The sequence below is a fragment of the Mustelus asterias genome, chromosome 15 (assembly GCF_964213995.1).
Source record: "Mustelus asterias chromosome 15, sMusAst1.hap1.1, whole genome shotgun sequence".
Classification (NCBI taxonomy): Eukaryota; Metazoa; Chordata; class Chondrichthyes; order Carcharhiniformes; family Triakidae; genus Mustelus; species Mustelus asterias.
The window spans coordinates 3,795,364-3,813,017 of NC_135815.1; the positions used below are offsets into that span (position 1 = coordinate 3,795,364).

At 47.3% G+C, this 17,654-nt stretch overlaps 1 protein-coding gene across 1 annotated transcript; it reads left to right on the forward strand.

Moving 5' to 3' along the window:
* The first annotated feature begins 4,811 nt into the window (after window positions 1–4,811).
* ltv1 (LTV1 ribosome biogenesis factor) lies at window positions 4,812–17,213 on the forward strand. Its single transcript, XM_078229383.1, has 11 exons — window positions 4,812–4,935; window positions 7,621–7,749; window positions 8,248–8,445; window positions 8,927–9,014; window positions 9,709–9,844; window positions 11,482–11,707; window positions 12,045–12,172; window positions 13,005–13,135; window positions 13,579–13,631; window positions 14,913–15,113; window positions 16,677–17,213. Exons 1-11 carry the CDS (start codon window positions 4,933–4,935, stop codon window positions 16,785–16,787), a joined length of 1,404 nt encoding a protein of 467 aa, XP_078085509.1. The 5' UTR covers window positions 4,812–4,932; the 3' UTR covers window positions 16,788–17,213.
* The last annotated feature ends 441 nt before the right edge of the window (window positions 17,214–17,654 follow it).

Consider the following 17,654-nt stretch of genomic DNA (forward strand, 5'->3'; position numbering starts at 1 on the left):
GGATGTAATTACAACATGATGGGGACGATTCTCCCAGCCGGGAGTGGAGGCCGTTTAGTGGACTCGCCACTGGGCGCCACGGTCTCTGTGCATCCCCGGATGCACATCTCCACATCATCCCCGGACGCAGGATTTGCGGCGTCGCCAGCTCTGCGCCAATATTAAGGTTCTGATTTAAATCCCATGAGTGTCCCGGGCCCACTAGCCTCTTCCCCCCCTCCCCCAACCCCACTCCACTCCACCAGGAGTGTTTCAGACCAGCAGGGTTTACAACAGCTCCCCACTTGAGGGGAGCTGGCGGCCCGATCCCGCTGGAGTGAAGGATGGTTATGGAGAAGGGGCAGGAAAGTGGAGTTGAGGCTGAGGTGAGATCAGCCATGATCGTATTAAATGTGGAGCAGGCTCAAGGGTTAGCAAGTTCACTCTGATTGGCTGAGGCATTGCCATGAGGAAATAATGGAGAATTATAGGCACTTTAATATCCCAGGTAATTCAAAAAATGTACAAGACTTGAACATATTCTTTTGGTTTGCAGAGGACGTTTGTATCTGTGTCTGTGTGTGTGCCTGTTTGTTCATTTTAGCTTTCAGATCTCGTCATCACCTTGCCTCTTCCTAAATCTGTAACATCTTCCAGCCCAAGAACACTCCAACCCACTGTAATCCATCAATTCTGGTCCATCTTGTTCTTCTCAAATTTCATGCAGGAGGTCGGGGGTAAGAGGGGGTGCCCCTGGGCATTGCCAGCTTGACAGTGCTAGCCTGGCTCCCTGGCACTGCCCAAGGGGTCACCAGGCAACAAGCAGTGCCAAGGGTGCGGAGCCAGAGGGGGCAGGGTCTGTTGGGGTGCGAGAGCAGAGAGATTGGGGCTGGGCATAGTTGCAGGCCTGGAGATGTCTGGAAGTCATGATGTGGAGATGCCGGCGTTGGACTGGGGTAAACACAGTAAGAAGTTTAACAACACCAGGTTAAAGTCCATCAGGTTTATTTGGTAGCAAAAGCCACACAAGCTTTTGGAGCCTTAAGCCCCTTCTTCAGGTGAGTGGGAATTCTGTTCGCAAACAGGGCATATAAAGACACAAACTCAATTTACAGAATAATGGTTGGAATGCGAATACTGTGAGTGGAGAGAGCATCAAGAAACAATGTGAGTGGAGAGAGCATCAAGACAGGCTAAAGAGATGTGTATTGTCTCCAGACAGGACAGCCAGTGAGACTCTGCAGGTCCAGGCAAGCTGTGGGGATTACAGATAGTGTGACATGAACCCAATATCCCGGTTGAGGCCATCGTCATGTGTGTGGAACTTGGCTATCAGTTTCTGCTCAGCGACTCTGCGCCGTCGTGTGTCGCGAAGGCCGCCTTGGAGAACGCTTACCCGAATATCAGAGGCCGAATGCCCGTGACCGCTGAAGTGCTCCCCAACAGGAAGAGAGCAGTCTTGCCTGGTGATTGTCGAGCGGTGTTCATTCATCCGTTGTCGCAGCGTCTGCATGGTTTCCCCAATGTCCAATGCCTCGGGACATCCTTTCCTGCAGCGTATCAGGTAGACAACGTTGGCCGTGTTGCAAGAGTATGTACCGTGTACCTGGTGGATGGCGTTCTCACGTGAGATGATGGCACCTGTGTCAATGATCCGGCACGTCTTGCAGAGGTTGCTGTGGCAGGGTTGTGTGGTGTCATGGTCACTGTTCTCCTGAAGGCTGGGTAGTTTGCTGCGGACAATGATCTGTTTGAGGTTGTGTGGTTGTTTGAAGGCAAGAAGTGGGGGTGTGGGGATGGCCTTGGCGAGATGTTTGTCTTCATCAATGACATGTTGAAGGCTCTGGAGGAGATGCCATAGCTTCTCCGCTCTGCTCCACAAGAACAGGATATGGTGCTCAACTCACCGATCGACAGTTCTGACGCGCCACAGCGAAAAACCACACCGACCTCCTCAGAAGACAAACACGGGACACGGTGGACAGAGTACCCTTCGTCGTCCAGTACTTCCCCGGAGGACTGCCTCAACCGGGATATTGGGTTCATGTCACACTATCTGTAATCCCCACAGCTTGCCTGGACCTGCAGAGTCTCACTGGCTGTCCTGTCTGGAGACAATACACATCTCTTTAGCCTGTCTTGATGCTCTCTCCACTCACATTGTTTGTATCTTAAAGACTTGATTAGCTGTAAGTATTCGCATTCCAACCATTATTCTGTAAATTGAGTTTGTGTCTTTATATGCCCTGTTTGTGAACAGAATTCTCACACACCTGAAGAAGGGGCTTAAGGCTCCGAAAGCTTGTGTGGCTTTTGCTACCGAATAAACCTATTGGACTTTAACCTGGTGTTGTTAAACTTCTTACGATGTCTGGAAAGCCAGCAATTGGGTGGTGGGGAGGAATTGGAGGGACTGCGATGGGGGGTTGCTCTGCTGGCCAGCAATTGAGCTGGCCAGCGATTGGCAGGCTGGCAGTGCAGGGTACTGCGCATGCATCGATTTCCGTTATGACTAATCGGCACATGTGCTCAGCGCTCTGCTGCCGGCCTCTCCAGTGGGAGTAGGCCCCGCCCAAGAATTTTTATCGTGATTCACGCGAGGGCGCTCTGTGAAGTACAGAGTGTGGGAGATTATTTTGAAAATCCCACTAAAAAACCAGCAGGATTTACTCCAGTTTTTTCATGGATTCAGCACTTTGAATGTTTTTGGGAGAATCCCAGCCGACACATTTACATAGGCAGTTATTATTATCAATCTGAATGTCAGAAATTACATTGAAATATACAAAGAAAAAAATTCCATTGATATAGTATCTTCTCATAAGTTCAGGGTTTTGTCCACAGTTAATGATGTACATTTGAAAAGCAGTCACTGTTGCAGTCAATTTGTGCACAGCAAGCTCCCACAAACAATAGTTCGGCAGTTGATTTATAAAAAATTGTTTTGGGTTGTTTTGATGAGGGAGGGTTGTTGGCCAGGCCACTTTCACTGACCTTCTTCAAAAGGTGTGAATGCATCACTTGTAAAAGCACATGGATCTTTGTTAACTAGGCTAATAATTATCCTGAGAGATGGCACCTCTAATTATGGGGAAGTCCTTTACTGCAGCATCAAAATGTCAGCTTCAATTGGAACCTGGGGACAATAGTCGGAACACAGTGACTCAGCCAAACAGATGATGAGACAATCAGTGTACATTAGATCTGAGTCAGCATCTATTATGTTTCAATATCGTGTATTATGTAGTAAAAACCAGAGAATTTGTTTAAACCTTTGCAACCTTAAATTAGTATCAGTGGAGAGGTTGTCCTCCTGGTACTGAGCTCATGCCACCATCTAGTGTCAGAGCACCACATTGCAAAGAGTGGTTGAGCTGCCAATGTCACAGCCTTCTCCCCAGAGTTTGGAGCTGCACCAGCAAGTCAGCTAAACGTTCCCACAGAAATAGGATCGTTACTTAATCCCCTGCTGTACCTGTCCTGGGAGTGTTTGATGGGGACAGTGTAGAAGGTGCTTTACTCTGTATCTAACCCCGTGCTGTACCTGTCCTGGGAGTGTTTGATGGGACAATGTAGAAGGAGTTTTACTCTGTATCTAACCCCATGCTGTAACAGTCTTCGGAGTATTTGATGGGGACAGTGTAGAGAGCTTTACTTTGTATCTAACCCCGTGCTGTACCTGTCCTGAGAGTGTTTGATGGGGACAGTGTAGAGGGAGCTTTACTCTGTATCTCACCCCGTGCTGTACCTGTCCTGAGAGTATTTGATGGGGACAGTGTAGAGGGAGCTTTACTCTGTATCTAACCCCGTGCTGTACCTGTCCTGGGAGTGTTTGATGGGGACAGTGTAGAGGGAGCTTTACTCTGTATCTAACCCCGTGTTGTACCTGTCCTGGGAGTGTTTGATGGGGACAGTGTAGAGGGAGCTTTACTCTGTATCTAACCCCGTGTTGTACCTGTCCTGGGAGTGTTTGATGGGGACAGTGTAGAGGGAGCTTTACTCTGTATCTAACCCTGTGCTGTCCCTGTCCTGGGAGTGTTTGATGGGGGAGCAGTTTAGGGGGAGATTTACTCTGTATCTAACCCCGTGCTGTACCTGTCCTGGGAGTGTTTGATGGGGACAGTGTAGAGGGAGCTTTACTCTGTATCTAACCCCGTGCTGTACCTGTCCTGGGAGTGTTTGATGGGGACAGTGTAGAGGGAGCTTTACTCTGTATCTAACCCTGTGCTGTACCTGTCCTGGGAGTGTTTGATGGGGGAGCAGTTTAGGGGGAGATTTACTCTGTATCTAACCCCGTGCTGTACCTGTCCTGGGCTAGTTGCTAAAACTATTGGATATATATCAATTTATATCATAAAAATGATCACATTTAACAATTTTCCCTCGTCAATTATAAACAAATAGTAAATGTTTGGAAAGACACAATCCCGCCCTCCCTCCGTATCAGGGATTTTCAACAACTGCAAATCGTCCAACAGAAATAGAAGACCGAAAGCTCGGAGTTCAGAACAGTCAGCCAGTATCCCAGAGTGCCTCGCGATTCCAGCCAATCAGCGCACGGAGGTCAGGGGAGAATCAGCCAGTATCCCAGAGTGCCTCGCGATTCCAGCCAATCAGCGCACGGAGGTCAGGGGAGAATCAGCCAGTATCCCAGAGTGCCTCGCGATTCCAGCCAATCAGCGCACGGAGGTCAGGGGAGAATCAGCCAGTATCCCAGAGTGCCTCGCGATTCCAGCCAATCAGCGCACGGAGCTCAGGGGAGAGTCAGCCAGAATCCCAGAGTGCCTCGCGATTCCAGCCAATCAGCGCATGGAGGTCAGGGGAGAGTCAGCCAGAATCCCAGAGTGCCTCGCAATTCCAGCCAATCAAAGCTGGATGTGTAGCCGCATGGCGGCCTAGTGGCTGAGTGTGAGCTGGGCTGGTCTCGGGGACAGGCGGCAGCTTCCAGCCGGGATGGTGAGTGAAGAGTCCGGGCTCCGGCCTGGTGTGAGGGCCAGGATGGAGCTGCATCCTTATAGCGCCAGCTCCTCACAGTGAAAGGCAGTTTAAATGTGGTCACTCCTCATGCAGCCAATTTGTTTTTTTAAAAACACTTTTCCAATTCAATCAAATCCAATTCAGAGTCTCAACAAGTTGAGACATTTCCGATCCAGGCTGACAAGAGAACAGCAAGATCCCACAGTTTGTAAAGCGCCAGATTGTGTTTGTAATGTTGTTTGAGGGGGAAATATTCAGCCAGGACACTGCTGAGAATTGAAAAGCAAGACACAGTGGGTACTAGAAACCTGAAATTAGAACAGAACATACTGGAAAACCTCAGCAGGTCTGGCAGCATTCGTGGAGAGAAACAGAATTAACACTTCGAGTCTGGATGGCCTTTTGTCAGAACATCTTTTCCAATTCCTCATATAAATTCCCTCCGGAAACATGAAGCGATCCAAAACTCCTGTTCCAAATTTTGTATATCCATAACCTTGTGTTCACTGGCCCAGATTGGCAATGCGTTTCACAACAACCCACAGTATAAATGAAACAAATACTTCTCATTTACTCCTTTAATTATTTTGCCACTTACTTTAAATCTGTCATCTCTGGTTACTGAAGGTCTTGACACTGGCATTTATTCTTTCTCAGAATAGGCAGCACGGTAGCACAGTCGTTAGCACTGCTGCTTCACAGTGCCACAGTGGGTTCGATTCCCGGCTTGGGTCGCTGTCTGTGTGGAGTTTGTAAGTTCTCCCCGTGTCTGCGTGGGTTTCCTCCGGGTGCTCCGGTTTCCTCCTCATTCTGTAGTCTCACAACACCTGGTTAAAGTTGATGAAGGAGCAGCACTTCGAAAGCTCGTGCTACCAAATAAACCAGTTGGACTTTAACCTGGTGTTGTGAGACTACTTACTGTGCCTATTCCAGTCCAACACCGGCAACTCCATATGGCTCCCACATTCTGAAAGACGTGCTGGTTAGGTGTATTGACCGAACTGGTGCCGGACTGTAGCGACTAGGGGAATTTCACAGTAGCTTCATTGCAGTGTTAATGTAAGCCTTACTTGTGACTAATAAATAAACTTTTTAACTTTGCTCTTAAGTATCACTTATTAAATCTCCCCTTAACAGTTAATGCTTTGAAGAGACCAATCCCACTTTCTCTAGTCCCTCTGCAAAATAAAACCTATTATCCCTGACACCTTTCCAGCAAAGTCCATCACTAGAGGTCATGCATATAAGATCATCACTAATAAATCCATTTGGGAGTTCAGAAGAAACTTCATGTCGATAGTGGAACTCTCTCCCATGTGGAATACGTGAAGTGAATATTATCAAACTTTAAACCGAAGCTTGATGAACACACAACGGAGAAATTAGTTGAATGATGTGATAGGGTGAGAAGAAGTTGGATGGGAGGAGGCTCGTGTGGAGTACTAGCAGAGACCAGTTGAGCCAAATGGCCTGTTTCTGTCCTCCTAATTTCAAACTAATTCTCCTCTGTTCTATCCGAGACGTTGACATTCTTGATGTGATTGTACCCCTCAGTGACTGACATGGTGCTAGGTGTTGCAAAATTGGGGAGAGTAATTGTAATTTGGGAGGTAGGAAGTTAGAACTTGATGTTTGTAAGAATGGTAAAATTGTAAACTGCTCAGGGGGGGGGGGGGGTTAGGTCCCGATGGTGGTGCTTTTTCTGTGCTTAGAGAGTTTTTAAAAATGCAAGAACATAGAGAGCCCAGGCTGAAACATTTGTATTGAAAGGCCAAGCAGCAGTTTTTACCAGGACAACAGGCTTTTGAATTTAGCCAATCAATTTGCATTTAATACCAAAAAGATTAAATTTAAATCTGATAGTTTTGACAACCTAGAACCAATCCGGTTGTGGGAAATATTGCTATGTCATCATGGGTATAAAAGGATACAGTGGGACAAAAAGAGAAAGAGCAACTGTCCCTTCCCAGAGGTAACAGCTCTCGGCTCTCTCTCTCTCTCAGAATCGCTGGCTCTCATAGCTTCATCTCTGTCTTAGAGAAAGCACCATCTAGATAGCAAAGGTACCAAAGAAGAAAGAAGTTCCAGACAGAAGAATCAACAGAGAAGGCCCAGAATGTTCCGGAAGACACATAACCTGGTTATAATTTAGAGAGTGACTAAATTATATTTTTGTTAATGAGTGGGAATTGTATTTATTGGAACAACATTCCATTAGAATGTTGTTTTATTTGGGAACAATTGATAGAAGGGATTTATTTGGTTTGTTAATAGTTTAGTTAATTTGTTCACTGTTAGTTAGATAAATAAATTGTTATGTGTTGATTTTAGAGAGTGTGTCAGGGAGTTATTTTGATTTAATCACTAGAGGTTGCTGAAGAGCAGGTCACACCACTTCACACACACTTTTTACAGATTATAGGGTGAGGTACTCCTCTTTGGGTGTTTCGGTGTTAGTTCTCAGAGGGAGGAATCAACCTCTGCTTTATAACATAGGTCACTAGCTGGGTATGGTGTGATATTTGCTGGGTTTATAATGCAGAAAGGTCAGTCTGTGTGAAACTGTAATATTTGTGTGGAGATATCCCTGCTGGTCTGTGAATGAACCAGCAGCACACTGCCTCACTCCCATGTCTTAACCCTGCTTCCAATTTTGTTTTCCAGCCTCATCGAAAGAAGAAGCCCTTCATCCAGAAGAAGTCATCAGTAACCTTTCACCTGGTGCACAGAAGCCAGAAAGATCCATTGGTCGCAGATGAGAAAGCTCCACAGAGAGTTCTCCTGCCTGCAGAGGTGATTGACATTGATTTGAGATCCGCACAAGTGTGATGAGATGGGGCTTGGCACGAGATGTGGGCAGCTTCTTTGTGAATTGAATTTAATCTTTGGATCCAATAGGAACAAGAGGAGGCCATTCAGTCTCTCGAATCTGCTTCACCATTCAGTCAGATCATGGCTGATCTGTGCCTAAACTCCATTTAGCCGCCTTTGCTCTATCGTGGCTGTAGGATCTTTTCTGCCCCCCTACCCCCAAGAGGATTTAACAATTCCTCTGGCAGTGCAGCACTCTCTCACTAAGTATTGCACTAAAATGTTAGTCTGGATTATGGACCCATGTCCCAGGTATGGGATTTAAACCCACAATGTTCTGAGGGGGAAGCGAGAGTGCTACCCACTGAGCCACAGCTGACCTGGGATGGGCTGCACAGTTCTCATGAGCGTGTTAAGTTAAGCGACACGGTGATTTGTGGCTGTCAGTATAACCGGCCTTAATCCCTTTCCTTTTTGCAGAGAGCGGATGTGCGAAAGCGGAAGGAGGAGGAAAGGAAATATGGCATCTTCTTTGATGATACTTACAACTATCTACAGCACCTGAAAGAGGCGTCTCCAGTTGCTGAGCTTGTGGCCTCCAGGATACCCCTGAAGGAGAATGAGGACACTGGAACTACAGGACATGGAAGGCTGGAAGAGAAGGAGCAGCAGATTCCCGTAAGGCATAGTGGAAAGAGACACTGGACAAATTTGGGATTTGGACAGGGTTGTGAGGAGGAAGCAGAAAATGAACCTGTGGCCAAATAATTTGGGGAACATGTCCCTTAAATCACCCCGTCTCCCAGTGGATCTGTCAGTGTGGATTCCTTCCCATATTCATAACATGTTAGGATCATTCTGTGGATTTGGGTGTCAGTGGCAAGGCTGCCACTTATTGTCCAGCTGCCGATACCCTGAGAAGGTGATGGTGGATCGGCTTGAACCACTGGTCAAGGTTTGATATGACTGAGTGGGCTTCAGCGGGAACTAACAGAACAACTGCTCTGAAAGGGGTAATGTTACTGGCTGCTTTTGGGATGAAAGGATAAATCAGTAGCACTCTATGAGTCTATTTTCCCTGTCTCTCTTCCTCCTTTTGTCTGTCCCTTATCTCGCTCTGTAAAAATGAACTGTTAATCTGTGATGTGTTTGATTTCAGACTCATTCCATTAATCTGCCGTCATCGGTTTTTGCTTCAGAGTTTGAAGAGGAAACGGGATTATTGAACAAAGCAGCTCCTGTGCACGGTAAGATGAGGGGTTAACACAGAGGTTCTCCCTTTACATTGATTCCCTCAGTAATCTACAGCATCACTCTGGCTTCTGTGGTCTAGTCTCTGAGCTGGATCTTGAACCCAAGAATTTTTGACTGCAAGGCAGGGGTGCTAGCTACTGGGCGGCATCGTGGCACAGTGGTTAGCACTGCTGCCTCACTGAGCCAGGGACCTGGGTTCGATTCCCGGCTTTGATCACTGTCTGTTTGGAGTTTACACATTCTCCCCGTGTCTGCGTGGGTTTCCTCCGGGTGCTCCGGTTTCCTCCCACAGTCCAAATATGTGCGGGTCAGGTTGATTGACCATGCTAAATTGCCACTTAATTTCAGGGAGACTAGCAGGGTAAATGCATGGGGTTAAGGGGATAGGGGCTGGGTGGGATTGTGGTTGGTGCAGACTTGTTGGGCTGAATGGCCTCCTTCTGCACTGTAGGGATTCTATGATTCTAAGCTGACTCACAAGCAAGGAGGGCAAGGTTGAGGGGGGTAAATGGGGCCAGAGATAATTTCCGTATCTGGGATAAGTCATCACTGTGCAAGCCGTGCCTGTCATACACTGAATCAGATCAAACACTTAGTGCCCGCCAGACATGCTCATTGCTCCTGTGGAAGTGATTCACGTGAATATTTGAGCCAGTAAATGAAGGATGTGTTTGGATTTGCCCTCAGGACCTCGCCTGGACCTCGACCCGGACATTGTGGCCGCCCTTGATGATGATTTTGACTTTGACAATCCAGACAACATGTTGGAAGATGACTTTGTGGTGAAGGCTGTCGAGAGAGGGAATGACGAGGAGGCTCAGGTGTATGTGATTTAATCCTGGAGAAGCGAGGGGTACCGGGGGAGGGTTAGCGCGCTTGCCGAGGATCCGCAGGGTGGGAGGTTCGGGGCTGGTGATTGAGGTGAGGTTGTGGAAGGATAAGCAGAGCCAGACCCTCTGCTCCATCCAGCTTGTCCCTCACAGCCGCAATGTGCCTTGTGTATCTCAGTGCCGACACTCGCCAACCCCTCACTCTCAGCGATGAAACCTGCTGGGGGAGTCGAAAAACGAGATCAAAATCAAAAGACAATTATGGGGCAAAATCTGGGCGCTTCCTCTCTGACCCCCTTTATCAGTCGAGGTGAGTGCAGGATGTCACACTGAGCCCAATTCACTTTCAGTAAAAGGTGATGTCCATCCCAGTTAGAAACAGGTCTCCCTCTTGCTCGCAGGAATTCAGTGAATCAGCGCACAAACAGACAGCCCGTTCCAGGGTTCACTCCTAATGTCGATCTTTAATTTACCTTTAACTAAACTGTGAGCCTTGGTGAGCTGAGGGAACTTTCACTGCAGCCTCACACAGTTAAGACGAGATTATTTGCTTGGTCGTGGGTTGTAGAACAGTTTGTTTGAATATTGATGTGCAAGTTACAGATATGGCTCGATAGCAATGTGCTGGCATTCCCGATTATGCTGGACATAGTAGCTAATTGTGTTTCCCCTCCTCTTTCCTATTTTATTTTTTTTCCCAATCCCCTCACATCCATGTGCACAGGAGTGGAGCAAACACCCGGTCACCCCCTCCCCCCGATCCTGTCAAGACACAATGTTACCCCAACATCTGGGATGGCAGGACAAATGTATGAGGGGAAATTGAGTTGATTAGGATTATATTCACTGGAGTTTAGAAGAGTGAGGGCGGGAATGTCATAGAAACTTATAAAATTCTAACAGGACTAGACAGGGTAGATGCAAGAAGGATGTTGCTGATGGTGAGGGAGCCCAGAACTAGGGGTCATAGTTTGAGGATAAAGGGGTAAACCTTTTAGGACCGAGGTGAGGAGAAATGAGTGGTGAATGTATGGAATTCACTACCACAGAATATAATTGAGGCCAAAACATTGTGGGAGGAATTTTCCCGTCCCGCCCACCGCAGGAATCATAGCGGGCGGGACAGGACTATGCAAAGGTCCATTGATCTCGGGCAGGATTTTCTGGACTTGGGGCGAGCGCAGCCAGAAAATCCTGTCCTATATGTTTTCAAAAAGGAGGAGTTAGATATAACCCTTGGGGCTAAAGGGACCAAAGGCTATGAGGGGAAAGCGGGAACAGGTTACTGAGTTGGATGGTCATAATGAATGGTGGAGCAGGCTCGAAGGGCCGAATGGCCTACTCCTATTTTTTATGTTTATGTCTGTTTATATTTTATCACTGAGCCTCTCCCCATTGCCTCAGAATCTCGGCAACAAACACAGAACGAGGAATAAACTCTTGAAGTGGGTGAGGGCTGCTTCTTTCAGACTGCTGGTGTTAGCCTGGCGACCTGAAGTCGACACCTCTGTGCTGTCATAGAACCATTTCTCGCCCCAGATGTGTTAGCAAGACCCCATTTTTCTCACTCCTGTTGAAGCAGGTAGCAGAAAACCCGATGGCTCTAATGGATTGTCTTTGCATTCTGTAGGGATTCCGATGATGAAGAGTGGGAGGATACTGAAGATGTAGACTTTGACTCGGCTGGTGCTCTGTCTGATGATGATGGCTCGAGGGTTGCCAGCACGGAGGGTGGGCAGAGAGAGTTCCCCTTTCTGGAAGAGGAGACCAGGAGTCGCTTCACTGCCTACTCCATGACATCATCTGTGATGAGACGAAACGAGCAACTCACTCTGCTGGACGATCGGTTTGAGAAGGTCAGTTTACACAAACGGTGCTAGACCCAGACACCGGTAAAGTTCATGCTGCCCACCCTGGCCCTGCCCTGGCCCAGTGGGTAATGCGCTCCCCTCTGAGTCGCAGGTTCAAGTCCCAGTCCAGAGACATGAGCTGAAAACTCAGACTGACACCCCAGTGCGTACTGAGGGAATGCTGTACTGTCAGAGCTGCTATCTCTCCTCCTGTCTTGTCAGCAGTGGGAGAAATGGAACTCCTCAGTGTTGGAGAAATCCTGCTTTAAACCTCTGTCTGCTGGAAGTAGACATAGCACTTCTGGTGGTGTTGTGTGAGTAACCCGGTGTCTGTCTGCTTTAGCTGTACGAGGAGTATGATGATGATGAGATCGGAGCTCTGGATCACCATGAACTGGAGGGATGTATTCAGGTCGACAGCACACGGCTGGATGAAGTCATCAGCGATTATCAAACCCAGAAAGCAAAAGAGTAAGTGTGAGTTGAATGATATCACTCAGGAGGCCATTCAGCCTGTCAGACCTGTGTCAGCCTTTGAGAGAGCTATCAAATCAGTCCCACTCCCCTGCTCTTCCCCGTGCTCCTGCAATCTGTTTTTCCTTTTTAAATATTTATCCAATTTTTGAAAATTATTATTGAATTTGCTTCTACTTCCTTTTCAGGGAGCACATTCCAGATCTTAAAACACTCATAGAATCCCTACAGTGCAGAAGAGGCAATTCAGCCTATCGAGTCTGCACTGCCTCTCAGGCCCTGTCCCCGTCACGCCAGATATTTCTTTACCATGGCCAATCCACCTAACTTACACGTTTTTGGTGGGAGAAAACCGGAGCACCCGGAGGAAACCCACACAGATATGGGGAGAATGTACAACTCCACAGAGGCAGTCACCCAAAGCCAGAATTGAACCCGGGTCCCTGGTGCTGTGAGGCAGCAGTGCCAGCCACAGTGCCATTGTGCTGCCCATTATGGAGGAGAAAACAATTCTCATCTCCCCACCACCCTCTGCTTTGTCTAATTAACTTAAACCTGTGTCATTTGGTTACCCAATCTCCTGCCAGTGTTGAACCCCACTAGTAATTCTCATGTCAGCCCCTTCTGCTCCATGGAGACCAGTCCCAGCTTCTCCAGTGTCCTCACTTCAATGAAATCCCTTAGTCTGGTCAATTCTTCAACAAATCCACACAATGTTCAGTGAGGATAGGTCTTGTAGTTGCCGGGATATTGCTCTCAATGGGAGTGGAACTGGGCGTTTTCTCCAGCTGTTAAGGGTATTCTCAACTCCTCTCCATCTTGCCGGCAGCTGTCAGATGCCCGATGACCTGGGGCCAAGGGGGGACGTCCTACTAAAGGAGGAGGAAGAGGCGAAGGAAGAGATTGAGATGCTGATCATTGAAGAGCCAGCAGAGCAATGGGACTGTGAATCCATCCTCAGTAAGTCCGAGCGGTTTACGACACAGAAAGGCCCTTTGGTCCATCACGTGGTCCTGGTTACAAGGCGGCTCCTCCTCCATCAAAATGTCTTCATAGCCTCAGCTGTGGTCAGTGGGTAGCGTAATCACCTCTGAGTCCGAGGTTGAAGCTCCAGGGGCTTCTCGCAGTGTAGCACGTGAGGGAATGCTGCACTGTTACAGGTGCTGTCTTTAAGATGAGACATTTTGGGGTGGAAAGATGTCATGGCAATATCTGGAAGAACAGGAGAGTTCTCCCCAGTGTCCCGGGATAATGGTTATTACTCAGTCAGGGGTAACTAAATCCAAAGAGGCCTGTGATTGGTGCAGCCCAGGCTCTTGTGTCACATTCAGGAGGGGGCGCGGTGGTGGAATTGTAACAATTTATTAACCTGAATCCCCAATCTGAACCTTTCTCCTGTACAGGCACCTATTCAAATCTATACAACCACCCGAAGCTGATAACTGATCCACCAAAGGTATGAGCCGTGTGCGCTGCCGTGAATGTTCATCTGTCTCCATTTCTAGCTCTTGTTAAGCAGGGGTGATGGGATGAGGAATGTCACGTTATCGCTAAGCATTTGCCCACTCACACCGTGTTTCCTCACCCACTAAGACCGTCAGCTTCTGCTGCTGTGGGCATAGAAATAATCTGGTGATTGTTGGGCTGCGTCCAGTAAAAATGGACATGGAAATTGTTGTTAAAAACCCTGCTGATGCAGTAATACCCTTCAGGGAGGGGACCCTGCCGTGCTTCCACAGTCTGCCGTGGAATTACTGTGGTTGTGGGGTGAGTAGAATGGGTGATTAATATCACTTGCTTTATGCCATTGGCAAATGTAGCAAATGTTTTGCGACATTGAACTGTTTCTTAGCAAGTCCTGTATAATGTCTGCACTGGCGGTGGAGACCACAACGAGGGATGGTAAATATAATGTAGTTACTGATAAATCCAATAGTGAATTTAGGAGAAAGTCCTTTGCCCAGAGAAGGGTGAGAATGCAGAACAGGGGGGACTTCACTTAAACGTTGCCCCAAAATACTCCCAACTAGTAAACCTCAAAGTGCCATCAATTTGGGTTCCAACAAATCAATTTCTATCCAGCTGCGGAGAAGGGCCTGTGACAAAACTCTATCTGCACCTTATAGCCCCAGAGGTGTCTCAGGGGAGACTACAAGAGGTTTGGGGAATATGGGGCAGCACCAAATAAGTGACACTGCGAACTTTACTGCGAGCTGGATGAAAGAATCTGGACAATTTTGCTCAGTGACCATCATGGGTCACTTTGGGTGGGTTTGCTGGAGTGACATTGGCATAAGAGACCTGTGATTAGTGCAGCCCAGGCTCTTCTGTAATGTTCAGGAGGGGTAGGATGGTGGAATTGTAACGATTTGTTAAAAAATATTCCATGGCTGTTTTCTATTTGGACGTGGAGCTAAGTAGTGTTGGTTTGGGGAGTTACCTGTTTACCTCTTTTGTGCATTTGATCCTGTTTGTTGTTTCTTTGCTTTCCCATTGGAGGACATATTTCCTGCGCCCTCAACCCTGGGATTTTCTTCATAAACTTCTGCACCTACAATGCTCTCTTTAAAACCTACCTCCTCTTCCTGAACTCTTTCCTGAGCACCTGCCCTAATGTCTCCTAATTGGTTTGAGTATCTTGCTTCATTAGGTGCCTGAAACGGAAGGTTAACTGTGTTAAAAGTGCTTTCTGAGAATAAGTTGTAAATTGTTGACCTGTGATCTTTCTTCTCTTCAGTTCAATCCTATCAAGGTGTCCAAGAAAACTGGGATTCCGCTGGATGTTTTATCCAAACCGAGTCTCACTGCTAAACAGCTGGAACGACTGGAGACAATTAATATCAGCGACTTGCCCAGAGCTTCCACACAATCCCGTCAGCGGGATGAGAGCAAAGAGGAGAGGAAAATCCGGAAACAGGCAATTAAAGGAGAAAGGAAGGTGAGGAAAATCCCACACTGTGTAACACAGCAAGAACGTGAACCCCCAAACACTCTTCCGGGAGCCAATCAAAGGAGGGGGGGGGGGAGTGGGACTAACTGAATAACTCCTCCAACGAGCTGGTACAGGTACAATGGGCCAAATGGCCACCTCCTGTGCTGTATCATTCTCTGATTCTAAATATGGTGGAGAGGAGCAGCAGGTGACATGATCTGGGAGCAGGTTTCAGCACCAACAAGTTCCCTTGTTGTCTTTCAGTGGTCGCAGTTGTTGCTTTATGAAGTATGGTACAGTCAGCTAACAGCAGATACAACAACAGCCACCAAATGCAGGAATAAGCAAAATACTGTGGATGCTGGAAATCTGAAAATAAAAGCAGAAAATGCTGGATAATCTCAGCAGGTCTGGCAGCTTCTGTGGAGAGAGAAACGAAGTTAACGTTTCACTATGACTCTGCGGAATATGCAAAGATTTTCCAGCATTTTGCTTCCAATTGTATTAAATGCAACCCGTTTCATCCCTGCCGTCAGCCACTCCAGACACTTGTGAAGTAATCTTTTACATTGTAACAATAATAAAGATCACCCAATAGCCAAGATCGAATTCAGTCTCTACATCAGCAGGAAGTTTTACTGAATCACCAGGTGTTCATTACAGTAATCCTCACAAACTCGACCAAATCATTCAATATTTTTTGTTAAAAAGAAATGAAAAGCTATTTTTCGACGGCCCAGCTTTATCTTCCTGTCTCTGATGCACTCTCACTTGTGTGGTATTGTGTTCACAGCGCAAACTATCTGAACTGGGTGTGAAACTGCCCTCTGATAAACCCTGGATACTCTCCATAGAGGGCATGTCCTTTTTAATCATTCATTACTGGGATGTGGGTGTTGCTCAGCATCTGTTGCCCATCCCTAATTGCTCTCGCTCGTCCATCTCAGAGGGCAATAAGAGTCAGCCACGTTGTTGTGGCTCTGCAGTCACGGTGTAGGCTGGCAGATTTCCCTTGCTAAAGGACATGAGTGAACCAGATGGGTTTTTGTAACAGTCAATGATAGTTTGGTGGTCACCATTACTGAGACTGGCTATCGATTTAAATCCCATCAGCTGCTGTGGTGGGGTTCGAGCCTGTGACCCCCCCCAGACTATGAGCTGGGTCTCTGAGGTACTTGTCCAGTGACACCAGCGTTTCCCCACCATTGACCCTCCCCCCTCCTCTTTTCCCATCGCCCTGCAACTTTCTCCTCTCCGATTCTTGTTTGAAAGTTACTGTTGAATCTGCAAGGGCAAAGCATTCCAGATTACAACCGTCATCTTTAGGAAGTTGCATTCAGTCTGTGTCCTCTGTCTATCGCCACTCCTGCCTGTGGAACGTTTCTCCTTATCTTATCAAACCCTTCATGATTTTAAACAATTCTATTAAATCTCCTCCTTTGACCATCAAGGTGTCTAATCCCAGCATCTCTTTGTTAATACATAGTTTATTATTTACTCTGAGACTTGTTAGAAAATGTGTTGACTCTTTTAACCGTTTCTCCCTCTCTCTTTCTGGTCCCCATCTAGGAGAGAAGAATGGAAAAGAAAGCCAACAGAAATGCATTCACAGTGGAGAAGGCGAGGCAGGAACAAGTCATGTTGAATCTGCGACAGAACCTACAGGGGATCAAACTGTGAGGGGTAATGTGAGGCTGTGTCCACTCCCCACGGGGGATGGAGTGAGGGAGAGAGAGTTCTGATGGAAGTTCAGTCACTCCCTGACAATTTGAATGAGAAGTACACTCTCGTGCGTTTGCAGCCTTCCTGCCTCTGACTACAGAACAAACCGATGGACTCATACCCTTTCGGAGATTCTCGAATCCCTGACACTTCTTAACAACTGCAGAGTCAACCTGGATCTTTCTGCAAGTAAAACTCATCCTAATGTCAAAGGATGAAGCTCTGGTGGGTTAGGGGGATATGTATAGAATATTCCCCCTGAACTCAAATCATCTTTGGAAATCTGTCTTTTGTAGTTGGCCATTGCCCTATATCTGAAAGACAAAAAAAGAAAGAGTTTGAGGTTCTATCTATTTATAAAATATTTGTGAATTTTCTTAGCCAGTGAGCTGTGCGGTGGTCCATTTAATTCGTGTGACTTTTCACAATTCAATCATTCATCGGCTGTTGACTGTTCTGTTGCAGCAGAACCGAACCTGAGTGGGATTTCCGTTCCCGGACCTCAGGGCCAGGCCAGGGTTCTGTGCAGGATGTAACTGAGGCTGACAACTAAGTCCAGCACTGTGAAAGTGCAGCACTGCCGGAGGTGCCTTCCTGCGGGTAGCTTTTCAAACAAGGCAGCTCAAAAATTATGGAGAGTTTTCATAGAACAGCGGAGAAACTGTTTCCAATGGCAGGAGAGGCAGTAACGAGGGGGACACGGAGTTAGGATAATTGGCAAAAGAAGCAGAGGGGCAGATGAGTGATGATTCTATGCAGCGGATAGTGACTTGAATACACTGCCTGAAAAACCGGTGCAAGCAAATCAATAATGACTTCGAAAAG

What these genes read in the sequence shown, in the direction of transcription:
- ltv1 (XM_078229383.1), top strand. An exon ending in AATGACGAGGAGGCTCAGGT is followed by an intron (nt 9,845 to 11,481) that starts GTATGTGATTTA and finishes TGCATTCTGTAG; the next exon opens with GGATTCCGATGATGAAGAGT. An exon ending in TGGACGATCGGTTTGAGAAG is followed by an intron (nt 11,708 to 12,044) that starts GTCAGTTTACAC and finishes TGTCTGCTTTAG; the next exon opens with CTGTACGAGGAGTATGATGA.